This window comes from Corythoichthys intestinalis, chromosome 7 (genome assembly GCF_030265065.1).
Source record: "Corythoichthys intestinalis isolate RoL2023-P3 chromosome 7, ASM3026506v1, whole genome shotgun sequence".
NCBI classification, from domain to species: Eukaryota; Metazoa; Chordata; class Actinopteri; order Syngnathiformes; family Syngnathidae; genus Corythoichthys; species Corythoichthys intestinalis.
Genome location: NC_080401.1, coordinates 38710163 through 38728918, shown reverse-complemented (window position 1 = coordinate 38728918; position 18756 = coordinate 38710163). Strand labels below are relative to the sequence as shown.

Here is an 18756-nt window from a genome sequence, read left to right as displayed (position 1 = left end):
GAGACATCGCAACAATAATCATATGACTCCATTATACCAATCAGAGGTGGCAATGTTTGTTCTCCATTAGCGGGCACTCATGCTCTTCTGACGGGTGATGTTTCATAGTGTTGTTCTGGTCTGAATTCGATGATTTATGTGTCCTCTTTTTGGCCTAATATGGTCATGTAATAGGTTAGAGTACAGTATAATAATAACCGTTCATATCGATGAAGTTTTGTTTAGAAAAAAATATATACCAATATTTAAAAAAAAAAAAAAAAAAAATCAGACATTTTTTTTGCAGTTAGTCACTAGAGTATTCTTTTCAACGAATACTTTTTTAGTTGTACTTGAGTAAATTTTTGGATGACTACTTTTACATGAGTAATAACATTTAAAAGTAACGCTACTCCTACTTGAGTAAAATATTTGGCTACTCTACCCACCTCTGGCTAACTTGCAGTATAGTTCTTTTGCTTGGAATACTAATTACAAGCGACACAACTACATTAACCACAATGCACCAGGTCATTTGGTATTTTTTAATGGCCACTCCCAGTTTTCAGCAAGGGATAAATCCCATGTAGTCTACAAGGAAGTTGCCCCACTTTGGATTTTTTTCCCCTCCCTTGCCCGAGTTTACATTCAGGTTGCGTTTATTTTTATTTATTTATTTTTTTGGCAACGACAAAATGTCTTATATCCCTGGGCAACCACTGACTGCTGTCGTGGTAAGTTGAAGTTTGACACTAGTAGGAATGAGACGTTCAACGTTACTCCTCCATTGTTCATATTTTTACGCCAAGTTCAAACAAGCGTGTTGTTTTTATTCTCTAACACCTTAGTTCGCTTATAATATAACAAGTGTTGGGGTTATAGTCAGCAACTTAATATTTCTTGACAGGATTTTAGCTCGTTTTATTCTCTAGCTAGCTTATCGTAACGAAACGGTTTTGTCGGGAACTCAAACGCATCAAAGTAGCAGCTGCCGCAAAGCGTTTATAAGAGTGATTTTATTTCTATCAATTATTTAAGTGTTTAACTATACCTAAACGATGACAATTTTATTTACGTTTGTCAAGCGGTGGTAATATCAAAGGGCGTCGACGTGGATGACGTTGTCTTCACGCTTTCATGTATAAAACTGCGATCCCTTCACTTGCTGTGGGAATTATCAGAATTACGACAAGTTGAGGTTGAAGTCATGTCATACAGTACAGAAATGGCAAATCTCTGATAGGTATTCGTTGGTTCCAATGTTACAAATCTCTTTAAAAGGATCTAAATTGACCTTGCATGTTGACTTTTTGCTACCAGATTTTCAAAAATAATAAGGTTCAGTGTTAAGTCTGTTTTTTTGGTGTTCCTGCTAACTCTTACGTCCCAAAAACATCAACATTGGGTTCAACAAAGACTTTTGTTCTTAGGTGTGAATATATAGAATAGAATATAATAGAACTTTGTCATTGTCAGCAAAAACGTTGTCAACAACTTCAAGGTTTCAAAACTGCAAAAATTATACATTATACCGTCCCAAAGGTATTAGCTATTTTTTATATCCCAAAATGCATGTTGAAATCCCTCGCTTGCAGCTGCAAGGCTCAAGCCGCCCCCACCTGTTGTTGCTCAGTATCAATGAGTCAGCTGTGCTACACAATAGCTGGAGGAGGTGAATCTACTGAACTTTTTCTCCCATTGAAGAACACAAAATCGCTGCTATGGGAAAACTTCGGCTACCGAAAAGTTACAGATGGCCGCGGCTTAGTGGTGGAGGACCAACAGACATGTAAAACATGTTTGCGGAAGGTGGCTGCCGAGGAGGCAATACCTCCAATATAATTTCGCATACAAAATTAAAGGTTAGTAAACACTGTCATGAACGTTTCCCACCAGCTACGAGAGTTTACTCCAGCGTGTTTAGTGGGTCTAGCGGTGTTTTTTTTTTCCTCTCTGGCAACTGTCTGTGTTGAGAAAGAGTTTGTGTATAATATAAACATGATACAAGTCTTACACACGTGCTTTTTATGGAAAATAATTCAATTATTTTTGTTCTGATGGTAATAATGTTGATCTGTGCCAGTGGGTTTAGGCTCGCCTAAAAGACTGAATTTATTTTAATTTTATTTAGAATATATATATATATATATATATATATTTTTTTTTTTATTTGTTTTATTTTAACTTTATACTTACAGTGCTGGCCAAAAGTATTGGCACCCCTATAATTCTGTAAGATAATTAGGGTTGAGCATCGTTTGAAATAGAATGATTCCGATTCCACATTTCGATTCCGGTTCCGAATGATTCTTGATTCCGATTCTTTTAAGAGGCAGGGTCAATAAAAAAAGGCAGGGTAAAAAAAAAATGGCATGGTTTATGCTAACGTCTTAACTTCTCGATGATTTTATAAATTATATGAACTTCTTAAAGGGCCAATTTTAACTTGTATATAAAAATCAGTATTTGAACTTGAGCCATTTTTTCCCGCTCCGTGGTCAGGGTATCGAAACATGGAATCGAAATTTAAAAATTCGAACGATTCCGGGAGCATCAGAGTGATAGAACCGATACCCATCGATGCTTGATGCCCAACCCTAAAGATAATAGTCAATTTCTCCCTGAAAACGATTGCAATTACAAATGCTTTGGTAGTAATGTCTTCATTTATTTTGCTTACAATGAAAAAACACAAAAGAGAATGAAAAAAGATTAAATAATTATCATTTTACCCAAAACTCAAAAATGGGCCGGACAAAAGAATTGGCGCCTTCAGCCTAATACTTGGTAGCACAACCTTATAATAACTGCGAACAACTGCTTCCGGTATCCATCAATGAGTTTCTTACAATGCTTTGCTGGAATTGTTTATTCTTCTTCTTTGACCAACTGCTACAGGTTTCTGAGATTTGAAGGGTGGCTTCTCCAAACTGCCATTTTCAGATCCCTCCACAGGTGTTCTATGGGATTCAGGTCTGGACTCATTGCAGGCCACTTTAGAAGTCTCCAGTGCTTTCTCTCAAACCATTTTCTAGTGCTTTTTGAAGTGTGTTTTGGGTCATTGTCCTGCTGGAAGACCCATGATCTGTGAGGGAGACCCAGCTTTCTCACACTGGGCCCTACATTATGCTGCAAAATTTTTTGGTAGCCTTCAGACTTCATAATGCCATGCACATGGTCAAGCAGTCCAGTGCCAGAGGCAGATAAGCAACCCCAAAACATCAGGGAACCTGTGCCAGGGACCGTGTACTTTTCTTTGAAGGCCTCCTTTTTTTCCTGTAAACTCTTATGTTGATGCCTTTTCCCAAGAAGCTCTACTTTTGTCTCATATGACCAGATAACATTCTTCCAAAACATTTTTGGCTTTCACAGGTAAGTTCTGGCTAACTCCAACCTGGCTATTGTATGTCTCTGGGTCAGAAGTGGGGTCTTCCTGGGTATCCTACCATAGAGTCTCTTTTCATTCAGATGCCGACGGATAGTACGGGTTGACACTGTTGTACCCTTGGACTGCAGGACAGCTTGAACTTGTTTGGATATTAGTCGAGGTTCTGTATCCATCATCCCCACAATCCTTTGTTGAAATCTCTTGTCAATTTTTCCTTTCCGTCCGCATCTAGGGAGGTTAGTCACAGTGCCATGGGCTTTACACCTATTGATGTCACTGCGCACGGTATACACAGCAACATTCAGGTCTTTGAAGATGGGCTTGTAGCCTCGAGATTGCCCACGCTTCGTCACAATTTTGCTTCTCAAGTCCTCTGACAGTTCTTTGGTCCTCTTTCTTTTCTCCATTCTTGATGTGGTGCACGCAGAACAGAGGTTGAGTCAACTTTAATCCATTTTAAATGTCTGCAAGTGTGATTTAGGGGCCGTTTACATGGTGACTCTCCGAGAATACGAAAAATTTCAAATTTGCATTTATATGGGACCGTCTCCATTCGAACAATGTCGCAATTCCGCATGAAAATGATGTAGTATTCATGCCAGGCCCTAGGGAGCAGTGCAGATTTATAAGGTGACAGCGAATGATGCACTTTAACGCCACCAAAGTTCCTTGGCCCGGAAAAAAATATGACCGCCCACTCGAAGCAATGGCATTTTTCTTTTGTTCAAAAAGGCACAAAAATGGAAATATTCAACATATTTAATTTAAAAATATTATTAAAACAGTAAATTAAAGCTGACATTCCGCCATATTTGCTGTTTTTAATGTTTAGTAGCACCGCTGCGCACGGCCAATGTGACGTGTACGAGTGCTGACGTTATCGGCGCGGTCTCGCGCCGCGGGAGCCTTTGATATGCATGCGGAGCAAGCCCCCCCTCAATCCCCCGCAATCGAATTCTTCCACTTTGGAGGCAGGATTCTGAATTTTTCGTCTTCGGCTTCCGTCTTTGCCGACACCAAATACACACGAGGCCACTCCGCAACACAGTCATTGTGTCTTCGTGTCGCAGATTCGCCATGTAAACTGCCCCTTAGTTATTGGCACCACCTGTTATGTGCCACAGGTAAGTAACAGCTGCTTTTAATTACACAAATTAGAGAAGCATCACATGATTTTTCAAAGGGTGCCAATTAAGGGTGTAACGGTACATGTATATTTGTATTGAACCGTTTCGGTACGGGGTGCTCGGTTAGGAACGGAGGCATACCAAACGAGTTTCTGACGTAATGTAACCCTTACTTTTCGAGGCTTTGAGTCGATCGGGTTACAGTTTCTTTGTGTCGCTTATATTTACTCCGTCATCTCTACTACAGTGAGGACCAACACGGTAGTACAGTATATAACCCAGAAACGTCAACGGCGCGACAACGTAACCGCCGCAAGAACGCAGTGAAACGCGGGCGTTAAAGTCAGTCAGCCAATGCACACCAGTCGCAGTGCGGCCGCGTGTTAGACGCGTCCCAGAAGCGGCTGAACGCGACGCACGCGAAAAGAACGGCAGAGTTTATTATTTGACGCGAGACGCGGCCCTCCTGCGTCAATGCTACTAGCTAGGATCGGGCAGACTGGAAGCCACTCGTATAAAAATACGGTGGATCCGGTCGATTTTAAAACTAATATGCAATCGTATCCCACTTTTTGAGTCCATCAGATCTCTTGAGTGGTAGCTCGGGGCACAGTTGACTTTTCTTTGTTGATTTACTGCTGTCTTCTCTGCTATAATAATAACCAACACGGCCCCGTGTTCAATACAAAACCCTCCTACCACAACAAAACAAGTAGGAACTAATATTCACATAGGAACTAAAGTTATACAGCATAAAATATAGAATATAAATGAATACTACATCACATTTGTAAAATATAAACACATAATAAAATAAATAATAGCCCATTTAAATAAAATAAATTGAAATGAGCTAAAACACCTGTAATTAAATAATAAGAATAATACACAGATCCTGCTTACACAATTAAATTTATTAATTTCTGTGTGGCACTTTAACTTGAGAAAATCCACCAATAAAGCTTTTGAAAGCCGTTCATGAGGGGAAAAAAATGATTCATTGAGGCATTTCATTTGTAAAATACATGTTAAAATCTTTGTCATTGGGATTGCTTTTCTCTTTAGCTTTCAGAAAGAAAGCTGACCAATACGCAGGGTCTGAAAGGCAAATTGTTGTTGATTATTATCTTTAAATACCCTTTACTTTTTGTGCAGAATTCTAGCTTTGTATAGGCTAATGTGTCTATTGTTGAAAGCACAAAAGTGTGTAATAAACAACTAGCACATTTATATTTTGCATTTTGTTTTCTTACTGTACCGAAAATGAACCGAACCGTGACCTCAAAACCGAGTTACTTACCGAACCGAGATTTTTGTGTACCGTTACACCCCTAGTGCCAATACTTTTGTACGGCCCATTTTTGGAGTTTTGTGCAAAATGACAATGATTTAATTTAATTCTCTTTTGTGTTTTTTCATTGAAATCAAAATAAATGAAGATATTACTACCAAAGTATTTGTAATGGCAATCATTGTCTGGGAGAAATTGAGGATTATCTGAGAAAAATACTTTTGGCCAGTAGTGTATGCTCCAATTTGCTAATATGTTTAAAAAAAAAAAAAAAAAAAAATCCTGTTCAATGGAAAAAAAGTCACTTTTTTTTTTTTCAAAGTCACACTTAATTTTGAGCACGTGCTGACACACTCCTGAAAAACATAACAAAACATCCGTTTTAGTCTTTAGCTGACTTTTTATAACTTATTTGAGGCTTCCAAAATGGGTTCGCGACACTTCATTGACTGAATGACTTCCAGGCAGAACCTTTTTCGACCTCATTGTATCAGCTGCACCGCTGACGGAATGTCTGCTTACGCCATACACACACAGGAAGTCTTTGTGTTGATGAGTGACCCCCGCGATCACAGTTACTGTGCCTGCAGCTGTTTTTCACTGACATTAGAATTTACAATCTGGTTCTGTCCCAAAGAGCCATTCGCATTCTCGGATCAACCACAAGTACTGTCACAAATTTGTGCACCTGTTGTTTGAAATCACTCATGATTTATTCCTTGTTTCCTTCTGTCAAACAGCAAAGGATTGAGATTCAGAAGTTGCGACATGGCGACAATCTCATCCTTGGATTCAGCATCGGGGGAGGAATCGATCAGGATCCTGGGCAGAATCCCTTTTCAGAGGACAAGAGTGACAAAGTAAGGACACACTTTTTAAGGAATTGTACTTTACCTTTTTTTCTGTCATGCAATCTGGGAAATGAGGTGCAAAATTTGCACAAAAAAAAAAGTTAAACTGCCTGGAAAAGATGCAAAATCTTTTGCCTTTTCCCATGTCGATGTTTTTATTTTTTCTTTATGTGAATGGCACTGAAGGGGCAAATTTTGTCAAGTATTAAAAAAAAAAGCATACCCAAGAGTAATGAAGGACTCTTATTTTAAAATAATATGTCTCAAATAAAAGTAAAAGTACTGTAATTATTTACTTCAGAATTATTTTTCAATGAATACTTGTTAATTTTAAATTGCACATAAATGACAATTTGGCAAAGCGCAGATGACGACAAATTAGTCTTTTAATCTGCAGTTTAGCCACGCCTACCATTATAGGGCTCTAGCGTCCCCAACAGGAGGATGACGTCGTCAGGGTCATGGTTTCATTTGATTTAGAATTCAGCCCATTGAGGGGCAATTATTCAGAACGAGGAAAATGCGACGAATAGAGCCGCAAAATGTCATTGTTTCAGTCTCTCTACTCCAATATTTTTGCAGGATATTCTTTTTATCAAAGTATTTTTCCCCAATTTCTAAATAAATGGTATGTGCATGACAAATAACAGTCTTGTGCTAAATGGAATATGTAATATTAAAAAGGCATTTATTTAGTACGACATGGTAAAATTACTCCATAATGGTCAAAACTGTCCACTTCTTACACCTCCCAAACTATTTTTTTATGCCACCGGAGTTAGTCCGGCTTTTGTCATTTCCTTGCCCCGGCTTTGGAGAGCGCAAACAAATCAGGAAGCGTGACAGCTAGCCGACATGCTAACCCGAACCAAGTGATGTTTGAAAGTCTCATTCTCGGCTTTCAAAGCGAAAATTCACACAAAACTACCCAGGGTCATGTCATACGGCGGCGGGGTTGTCGATTGTCTTTGCCGATCGTCAACCCGCCCAGAGCAAGTTACAGCTTGTTGGACTCTGCTGAGGGCAGGAAAAGTCGTTTGCCGGGGAAGCAGCTGGAGAATGCCCGCCGGACAAACTGGCCGACGTCGGAGGAGTGCGTAGCTGCCACATGGTCAACACGAATACGGCGTAAAATAATGCTATACTACACGGCGATGACATAAACAGTGAGAGAGCAGCGTGCAGTTGTTGTGCAGCTAACATGGCAGAATGTGTCTGAGGAGAACTTTTCTACCTGTCCGTCCATGATCAAACGTAAGTAAATAGTCCTTTATTTAAAGAAAGTTTCGAGTGTTCACTTAGTAATCGCTGTGTTCGCAGACATTTTTAACACAACACAACACAAGTTGCAATTTCTGATGGGGTTAAAAATTTGACATAACACCAGGCACATGAAGAGGGCAATGAGCCGTGTATAGATTGGGGTGTGCAACAAGCCGCCGGTCGTCGGCAGTGTAGCATTCTCTGTGGACAATCAGCCACAAAATGCAAGCCACCTCCGTATTAAAATGTGTGCCATGATCCCAGTATTTGACATAATACAAAATACGATGTTTACTCACCTCCTCGTAAGTCCAATGGTCCCACAGTAGTAGGGCTTGTTTTGGCCAATATTCGCGGTGAATGGGAACCTTTTGAAAGCCTGGCTGACACGCCTCTCCCTGGTGCAGCAACAATTTTCTGCAGCACAGCACATTTGGCTGGCGTGATGCGAAAAATAAACGAATTAAACTGCAAAATCAGCCGCAGTACATCTGCATGCTATAAAGCAATGCTCATTCGCATTCCTGCTCAAAACAGGAAGTTATTCATTTTTATTAAAGTTGCACCGATACCAGTATCGGCAGGGAGCGCCGATCCGGCCCGAATTGGTGGTATCGGTACCGACGAGTACCAACATTTAGGGCGCCGATACCATCTACTGGCATCACTTGGACGCAAATGTACTGTCCTCCCCACGTGAGCTAACTTCCCAAATCTCGATGCATGACATTTGTATATCTTTGTCTCAATATTACCACCTTTGTCTTCAATATTAAGGGTGTAAACTACAACGCATATCCGCGATGTTACGCTGCTCATCTAACATGGCATTTACAAACGATTAGCATGCGTAAGCTAACGCCTGTTGTTGTAACGCCGATGGGATCAGAAAGGTTAAGACCGTGGGAGACTAAGCAAACTCATGGTTTCACGATGAACAATGAGTGGCAAATTAAGAGCGCCGTACTTCAAACTCGTTCTGTTCATGAAAGTCGAATGTCATATGCTGGTGTTGTGCAGTAATGAGCAGAAGTGACTTCTGTGGCCAGAAAACACTCTAGCGGCGCAGCGCACACACTAGATATCATCAAATAGCAACCTAGATGTCTTATGTTAGATCCCATACCAACTCTCGCGCGCACACACTAGATATCATCAAATAGAAACCTAGATGTGCTACATTAGATCCCATGCCATTAGCTGCGTGAGCCCAGAGCGACGCGTAGTCCATATACTACATTGATGAATTAGAAACCGCCATGACTGAATGGAGGTTAAGCAGGCCAAATCAATCCATACCAGTGACTATAGATAATGCTGCAAATACTGTTAATTCAGTACATGTTACAGATAGACTCGGACCACAAATAGGATGTTTTGCATATATGGTAAATATAGCTGGTAAGAGAGCTGCAGCAATCAACAGTGTGCCCCACTTTACAAACAGTAAAGATTATTCTCAGCACTTATATACAAAATTTCTTTAGCTCAGTAAGAAGTAAGCACATAAATATTATGCACTAAAATGCTTGTTTATGTGGTGGCACTGTTATTTTTTGCTTGTTAGCAAATAAAATAAATTAATTAATTAAAATAATAATAATAACAGTTGTATTTTCTGTTTCAGAGCATTAAATGTATTGAATTGTATCGAAAATCGTACTGAACCGTGACTTAACTGTATCGTTGCATCCCTTATACGTACACACACACACACACACACACACACATATATATATATATATGGGTTTTTTTTGTTTTTTGTTTTTTTTTGCAAACAGAGTGGTATCGGAATGGTATCTGTATCGGCAGATACTGCACAGCCAGGTATCTCTATCGGTATCGGGCCCAAAAGATGGTATCGGTGCAACACTAATTTTTATGGCGCGGGATTCAAAACATTGAAAAAAACGATCGCTTCCACACACATCCAAGCGGTCAATTTCATTCAAGAGCATAAAATACCACGTGATTTATGAAAAAAACATGCTTTTTGGTGTCATCGGCACTTTAAAACTGTCTATGTATATGTTTTAACATTAAACAATATTAATTTGATTTTCTTTTATTGTTATTTAATACTAAAATCCACCTCCTGCCTTTGGGGCTACGTAACAGATCCCTCCCATGATAAGTGGAAATTTTGCTAAACGAAATATCATTTAAACACATATTTTGAGAGCGAGAACTAGGCAATGAGAACACTTAAAACGTATTGTTAAAATTAGACTTAACAACTGCAATAACGCAAAAAAACGTGAAATTTTGTGGGATGCATGTGTGAAAAATCATGTAAAGATGCAAGTAAGCACTCAATTGCAAAAAAAAAACTCTTCAAGTTGTTTATAACATTTCATTTACTCACAGATAACAATTCCACACCTGTTTGAACAGAATCAGTCTGGTGAGATGTTATCAACAACATGCCTTAACGCATTACTTAAGTAACTAGGATGATGTCATAGGATTTATGCATGTTGACAGTAGACCTATTGTTTTACACAGCTTGCGTGTAAACTGAACAATCATAATCAAACATTGTTGTTCGGTGGATATTATTATTGGTTCACATTGCACGAAATCCACTGCTATTACCTCATGAGTTTTTTACAGCATCTCGTTGGACTTGTGATTAGCATGTCTGCCTCACAGTCCTGAAGTTCTAGATTTGCCACTGTGTAGTTTGAATGTTCTCCCTACATTTACTTGGGTTGAGTGAAAACCGTAAACTACTCCTGCATCCACATATTCCAAAAGAAGGGAGAAAATTATATCCAGTAAGCACATTTCCATTCAAAGCGGTAAGTCACCCATTGTCAAAGTTTATTTTTTGGCCTCTGTATTAAACAGTATTTAATTTCGAGCATTTAGTGGCAGTAAGGAATTGTAAAATATTACTTTAAATGCCGTGTTGTTTTGAAAAAATCCACCATCATGAAATAGGCCATTTTATATCGCGATCAGGATATGACACGATTTGGTATGTTTTGAATTATTTCATGAAAAAAATGCGTTTGAAAATGACAAAAGTTACTGATAATTATATGATTGTCTTGTATTGTTGACAATTATTTCCCAGTCTAGTAGAAATCGCCCTCATCCTGTTTGGTTCTTTTTCTTGCAAAACACATCAAACCGGTTCTAGATGACTTCAGGGGCTTAGATGCTTCGTAGGCGGGGTTGCCAGATTGGAAAGCTAGTTTACAGCTAAATCACACAATAAAACCTGACCAGTTCAATAAAAAACAGTCCTCATGACAATTTCCCAACAAGATGTTGATATTATAGCCCCAAAAAATAAGTAAATTAATAAATTAACAGTGTGAGACACACTGTAGAGCAATCTTGCTGTTTAGCCGTTAAGCATTATGAGAGATGTAGTTCTTCTTAATTAAGGTCAAAACTAATGTTATTATTTTTCTTTCAGAAAACACAATAATATAATCATTATTAAATATCAAAATTAGGGCTGCAGCTATCGATTATTTTTGTAGTCGATTATTCAATCAACTATGTAGTTCGAATAATCAAGTAATCGGATTAGGAAGATATAATGTGGTGCAGAATGAATTTTAGGAGATTTTAAACAAAGGTTTGCTAAGATTGCACTTTTAAAAGAGCATTAAATGAGAAAATAAGATAAAATTCCCGAGTGTTTCTTCAAACTACGCAGGATTGCACTTTCATTTGAAAATAAATTAAAATGAGCTTAGCCTCAAACGGTATTAAAAAAAAAAAAAAAAGGATATAAGTACAATGAGAGAACAATTCGATAACTTGCATTGCAAAAGTCTGTTAGCTTCGATGCTATAAAATGCTAACTTTTTTTTACAATGCTCTTAACAAATCGTTCAAACACGTATCCCCACAAAAAACAGCTAACTATAAACTAAATTACGAATGCATAGAAAAAACAAGTCAAACAAAAAATTGACTAACAATTCGCTAACTTGCATTGCAAAAGTTCGTTAGCTTAGATGCTATAAAATGCTAACATTTTTTTTACAACGCTCTTAACAAATCAATCAAACATGTAGTCCCCCAAAAAACGGCCAAATATACCTATAAACTAAATTAGGAATGGTAAAAAAAAAACATTAACTCAAACAAAATCCCAACTTATGTTGGTCTTAACAAGGAGCAGCTGGATTCAGCCATGTTAAATGAGTTATGTCATATTCACCGTTGCCACTAGAGGGCAGTGTATCCATCCAAATCAATAAAACTACTACTAATAAAACTTTAGTCTTTTGTACATTAGTTCCAAAATTGTTCAAAATCCTCTCAGGCTACACCAAAGTAATATTTCAGTATCAGGTTAACAGTAAAAACAGTAAATAAAATACTCAAGTCCCCATTCTGTATCAGCAGCTTTAAACTATATTCAATTAATTTAATGATGTGAATCAACCTTTAAAGATAAAATTGCTCCCGTTATTCCATAATTTCCCTTGTCTACTTTCGACATGTCAAAGTTTTAAAACTGTTTCATCATTTAAAGATGGATTTAAGTCAAGATTTTGCCGATTTAGGAGTATTTTAGATAAAAAGTTAATTAGGTTTGCTACAACAGAGCATTCTAGAGAAGTCTACTGCTTTAAGATGGCGGCTGTTTACAACGCGGCAACTACTAAATGGCAAGTCTGTCATTTCGCATCTAGTTCTGTTTACATGTCCGGTGAGAGGTGAGCCAGCACAGCCCATCCCTCCTTCCCCAGCTCCAGCACGGGGGCTGCCGTCATCCCCTTGGGAACCAGGGTGGTCCCCCGGACTATCTCCGCCCCCATTAACTGGCCTTCAGGGAAGGGATGAGGGGACGCGCCACCGTCCGCTTGCCTGGTACACCAGACTCACTGTAGTTCCAGCTATAGTCTGGCGACCGTTCGGCAGATTAGATGCCCGTGGTGGAGCAAGCCACAGCAAACAGACAGCGGAGTGGACCAATCAGCGACGGGCGGACGTGCCGGAGATAAAGCGACAAGCAACTAACGCTAGGGAATAAATATACGAGGAGAGTGGAGAACGGAGAAGTTTATTCAACATGGCTAGCACGAGACAGACTGTTGGTTTTAGCGACTCGATGTGTTTTTGGTCATTTAAAACTGAATAGCGAATTGGAACATATCCTTGGCTCTCCCGTTCACCAACTGTGTTGTTTTGGAGACGACTTCCAACGCGCAAGAGTGACATTGCTCATTAAGACGTCACGCAAATAAACAAATCTGATTGCATGGATGATTTCGTTCGGGCTCGAGAGGATGATAAGGACTAGATCCTTCTCACAGTGTTTGAAAATTACAGGGAGAATAGTCTGGCGGTGCCTGGCAAACCGTCCACCATCCACCCGACCACCCGCCCCACCAGTCACCGCCGCAACCCCACCAACCGACACGGCACACCACGTAATCTCCACGGCTCAGTATGCCCGGGGCAGGACAGGGCCCCCACCCGGATTGAGCGCCGACCACCTGGCACTCAGTCAGCGACCCGCGCCGGAGCCCAAGGAGGATACCTGGGCAGACAAGAGAGGGGAAGGCAAAAGCAGGAGAGCACACTGAACCGGATCCCTCCCATCCCTGCAACCGTCAGGCAGGCGAAGAGGCGGCCACGCCCCAGGAGCCACGCTTTAGAGAAAAAGTGTGGGACCCACCTAATACTGACCGTTCTTCAATTCTGGAGCATAATTCTTGGTCGGCCATCTTTGTTAATTGCCAAAACTCAATTTTTTTTAACCTGCAAAAGAAATTACCGTATTGGCCCGAATATAAGACGGTGTTTTTTTGCATTGAAATAAGACTGAAAAAGTGGGAGCCGTCTTATATTCAGGGTCTAGACCAGGGATCCCCAAACTTTTTCCTGTGATGGCCATATAACTTTTTCCTTGTCTGATGAGGGGCCAGGTCAGTTTGGAACAGAAAAAGTGTGACGATTGCAGGAGTGCCTAAATGTAAAAATTTATTGTTTTTCAGAAAGCCACAATCAAATAACCCTTTCTGAATTCTTCACAGAACAAAAGTAAAATAAAATAAAAATAACTATAATAATTTAATATAATATCATATAATATAATAACATAGGGCTGTCAAAATTAACGCGTTAATGGGCGGTAATTTTTTTAAATTAATCACGTTAAAATATTTGACGCATTTAAAGCACATGCCCCGCTCAAACGGATTAAAATGACAGCACAGTGTCATGTCCATTTGTTACTTGTGTTTTTTGGTGTTTTGTCACCGTCTGCTGGCGCTTGGGTGTGACTGATTTTATTGGTTTCAGCACCATGAGCATTGTGTAATTATTGACATCAACAATGGCGAGCTACTAGTATATTTTTCGTTTAAATTTTTTACAAATTTTATTAAAACGAAAACATTAAGAGGGGTTTTAATATAAAATTTAATTTCTTAAATTAATCACGTTAAAATATTTGACGCAATTAACGCACATGTCCCGCTCAGACAGTATTCTGCCTTTTGGTAAGTTTTACAGCAAGGTTTTTTGTGCTGTCTAACAGCGAACTCTTGTGGTCGCTTTGCGACATGGTTTATTGCTTTCTTGCCAGTTCAATATGGCTGCACGACGTCTCGGGCTGACGCCTACATTGTAATGTTGTGCTTATATGATCCTTGGACAAGATTTGTCCGTAAGTATGGTTGTTGTAAAGAATGTACATATTATGTTAGTAAGCGAAATGTTGTTTTTTTTTTGTATGAGACGCTTTTTGTTTATGTTTAGTGAACCTGTATAGCGTGCTAAGCTAACTTTGTTGCTAATGCAATGCTTGTGTACTTTTTTTTTGTAGTTTCACTACGGTCTAAAGAGGACAATGGTTTGAGGCCATTTTATTAATAAATCAGATGAAAAAGGAAGAAGTCTGATTATTAAGGCGTCGTTCACTAGCTGTCTAGCTTTGGAAAAAGTATACGCTTCGGAGTGAGGACAGCATAGTCAGATTTAAATGACAGTAGAGTGAAATGCCCACTACAGTCCTTATGTACCGTATGTTAAATGTATATATCCATCTTGTGTCTTATCTTTCCATTCCAACAAATTATTTTACAGAATATATATATAATTTACAGAAAAATATGGCATATTTTATAGATGGTTTGAATTGTGATTAATTGCGATTAATTAATTTTTAAGCTGTAATTAACTCGATTAAAAATTTTTATCGTTTGACAGCCCTAGTTCAGATATTAAGATTTGAATGAGGCAAAATAACATGCTTTTTTTAATCTCAAATCTATTGTTCGAATCATTTGTTTCAGATGTACTGTAATTGTTTTCTGTATAAAAATTAATTTGGTGTTCAAAAAGTCTTTTTCAAACTTGAGTCTTGAAAAAGAGGGGGTCGTCTTATAATCAGGGTCGTCTAATATTCGGGCCAATACGATATGTGAAAATAAATAAAACAAAGGAAAAAAAGTAAGCTTCTATCTGTATTAGAAGTCCTTATACTGAAAAATTCACCTTGTGACCCTCGTAATTTACTATTATTTTGGCAATCGACATCTTCCGATCGGCCAGTAATAATTCTGCATTAGGGATTTTGTGTGTTCTTTGCTGCAAATTAACATACATTAGGATGTCACTTCATGAGTTTCTATCATTTTCACTTTTTTTTTTTTCCTCCAACAGGGCATCTATGTGACACGAATCACGCCAAACGGACCAGCAGACACAGCTGGTTTGATGATGGGAGACAAAATTATGCAGGTATGTACAACCTCCACTAGATGGCACTATTAACTCACCAGTGAGGCTCAGAACTACTGACCAATTGAAGAAATTTTATAACCACTTAGCATATCCACGTTGTTTGTGTTTGCAGGTAAACGGCTGGGACATGACCATGGTCACCCACGACCAGGCCCGGAAAAGGCTGACAAAGAAGAAAGAGGATGTGGTACGCCTCTTGGTCACCAGAAAGTCATTGGAGGACGCTGTAAAAAATTCAATGGGAGGGCACCACGCCCGGAAACTCTGAGGCCTTATCGGGACCACCAAATAGAGCAAGTCCCTTTATGAAGTCACTGGACAAGAGAACCTGTACCTGTTTCATTCCATACCAACACAAACACACACACACAAAAAAACTCCATGCGTGTCTTCATAACATAAAGGGGAGAGATGCATTTTTGTTCAGACATTTAGCTTATTACCATTACTCTGTACTTGCATGTGTGATTTTTATTTTTTCATTTTTTTTATTAAATTGAAATAATACATTATATTTTTGGTTTGTAAGTATTTGTAGCTATTTTTACACCACTCCATTCAATAACCACAATCATAAACTATTACTGCTCTTACAGCGTCAAAATCAAAATCGAGAAGCAGAATTTTTTTTTATATATATATCTTGTTTTGGATCTTATTGTGCACCTATTGTTTCTTGAGATTTCATCAAAAATTGACTGGATGTCGCATGACTGACAGCATAGCAACAGTGTTTGACAGTCATTTGTGTGTGATTGTACATCCTAACAGTTGCCAAAGTAAATATGTGCATCATGAATATTAATATGCTTTTGTTGCCATGGTAATGAAGCACACTTTCATGGTACAGACTGAACTGTATGTTGATTACTCTTAAAAGGGCTGAACTGTTCTGGTAAAATCCAGAAACTCTTCTTGGGAAGTTGAGCTATGGAATTTTCAGACTATTGCAAGTGGTAGTAATCTGTTGGTAATTTGTGGTTCATGCCAATTACTATACAGTTCCCTGAGTTACCATGAAAATTCTCCAACTTGCTGGCGACCAGTCTAGGGTGTGTACCTTGTGCTAGGAATGCCTTCAGCTCAAATGGGGTTTGAACCCTGGTACTGATGTCTAAAATTCCACAGTATTTACTTGTAGCGTGTGTGCATTATTACGTTGTAAACAATAATTTGGGTCCTGATCCTGTTGTGATCATTTTTTTAAATTGGGAACACAACTTTATCCTTTCCTTTAAATCACTTGATGTGAAGCTAATAAAAAAAAAGGTGTTGATACCCACCACACCTGGTACCTATTGATTTGGAATGTGAATTCCCATTGTCTGCTTTCAGATTTTGTCGAAACTAGCCTCACAGCTCAAATGTTTGGCATTTTGATTGTACTAATCCAGATGTTTTGGATTAAAATAAGACGAAAGGAATGAAATTCGGCTTGATTTTGTTTAGTAGAATTTTTTCTTTTTTTTTTGACACAGACATTTGAAATGGCTGTACATGTGTGTAGTTAATTTCAGTACGGCTTCTTAACAAAAGCGGATTTTAAGGGGGGGGGGGCAGGCCCCCCCGGTGGCCAACAAGTGTCATTGCATGCAGACTTTCCCATTTATAAAAGTTGTAAAGCAATAAAACTGCAACAAAAATGAATGAAATGAACAAAAAAATATTTTTTATAATGGGTCAAAATTATTTTTCGACCAGATCAGGTGACTAGCAACTGAGACAGTCATTTGCTTTGCATATAATTTTTTTTTTTAATTTGCGGAGGGCAATTTTATTTTTCAAATGATTTTTTTCTTTGATTGAATTTATTATTTTTTTTCAATTGAAGCAACTTTTTTTGGGGATTAAATGTTTTAGACACAAATGTCCTACCCATAATATGGCCTCGATGAAAAATTAAGTGTTCAAATTAGGGCTGTCAAAATTATCGCGTTAACGGGCGGTAATTAATTTTTTAAATTAATCACGTTAAAATATTTGACGCAATTAATGCACATGCCCTGTTCAGACAGATTTAAATGACATAACAGTGAAATGCCCACTTGATAATTGTGTTATATGGAGTTTTGCCGCCCTCTGCTGGCGCTTGGGTGCGACTGATTTTATAGGCTTCAGCACCCATGAGCATTGTGTAAGTAATTATTGACATCAACAATTGCGTGCTACTAGTTTATTTTTTGATTGAACATTTTACAAATTTTACTAAAACGAAAACATTAAGAGGGGTTTTAATATAAAATTTCTATAACTTGTACTAACATTTATCTTTTAAGAACTACAAGTCTTGCTATCCATGGATCGCTTTAACAGAATGTTAATAATGTTAATGCCATCTTGTTATAACAAACACAGTCCTTATGTACCGTATGTTGAATGTATATATCCATCTTGTGTCTTATCTTTCCATTCCAACGATAATTTACAGAAAAATATGGCACATTTTATAGATGGTTTGAATTGCGATTATTTACGTTTAATTCATTTTTAAGCTGTAATTAACTCGATTAAAAATTTTATTCGTTTGACAGCCCTAGTTCAAATGCAAATTTTTCAATCTCAAATATTTTTTCGCATTCAAGAATTTTTTCCATGATTGAAATTTTTCTTTTTTAATTGAAGTGATTTTTCTTTTTGAAATTATCTATTTTTTAAGCAACTTATTTTTTGATTGAATTATAAAGACAAAAATGTCCTAGCCGAAATGTGGCCAAACACAAATCAACATTACTTCAATCGAAAAAGTTGCTTCAATCAAAAAAAAAAAAAGAAAAAGAAAAAAAAAAATCAAAGAAAATGCATTTTTTTGAGTTTCAAATTTATTTTTGCATTCAAACACATTTTTTTTTTTTTTTTTTTTTAATCGACGCGACCTTTTTTGGTTGAAAATATATATTTTGATTGAAGCAACTTTTTTTCATTAAAGCAATTTTTTTGGGGATTGAATAATACAGACAAAAATCTACCTCCATATGGCTCCGCCCAGGGGATGCGATTGTTGACTGGGGTAACTATATTGGCACGACACCATCGGGCGTGCCAAATTCAATGGATGACGATCTTGGCGAAAAGTATTGCCTAAGCAGCCTGATTTAGAATTCCCCTCACGAATGATGGGAAACAAAAAATGCTCAT

The 18756-nt window shown here is 38.1% G+C and overlaps 1 protein-coding gene across 1 annotated transcript; it reads left to right on the top strand.

The window, feature by feature from the left end:
* Window positions 1-542: 542 nt before the first annotated feature.
* Window positions 543-18422, top strand: tax1bp3 (Tax1 (human T-cell leukemia virus type I) binding protein 3). Its single transcript, XM_057842087.1, has 4 exons — window positions 543-713; window positions 6526-6645; window positions 15541-15618; window positions 15734-18422. The coding sequence occupies exons 1-4, from the start codon at window positions 675-677 to the stop codon at window positions 15887-15889; spliced, it is 393 nt and encodes a 130-aa protein (XP_057698070.1). The 5' UTR covers window positions 543-674; the 3' UTR covers window positions 15890-18422.
* Window positions 18423-18756: the final 334 nt, after the last annotated feature.

Coding starts and splice junctions, on each gene's coding strand:
- tax1bp3 (XM_057842087.1), top strand. CDS start 675: ATGTCTTATATCCCTGGGCAACCACTGACTGCTGTCGTG. Junction 714..6,525: donor AACCACTGACTGCTGTCGTG/GTAAGTTGAAGT, acceptor TCTGTCAAACAG/CAAAGGATTGAGATTCAGAA. Junction 15,619..15,733: donor TGGGAGACAAAATTATGCAG/GTATGTACAACC, acceptor TTGTGTTTGCAG/GTAAACGGCTGGGACATGAC.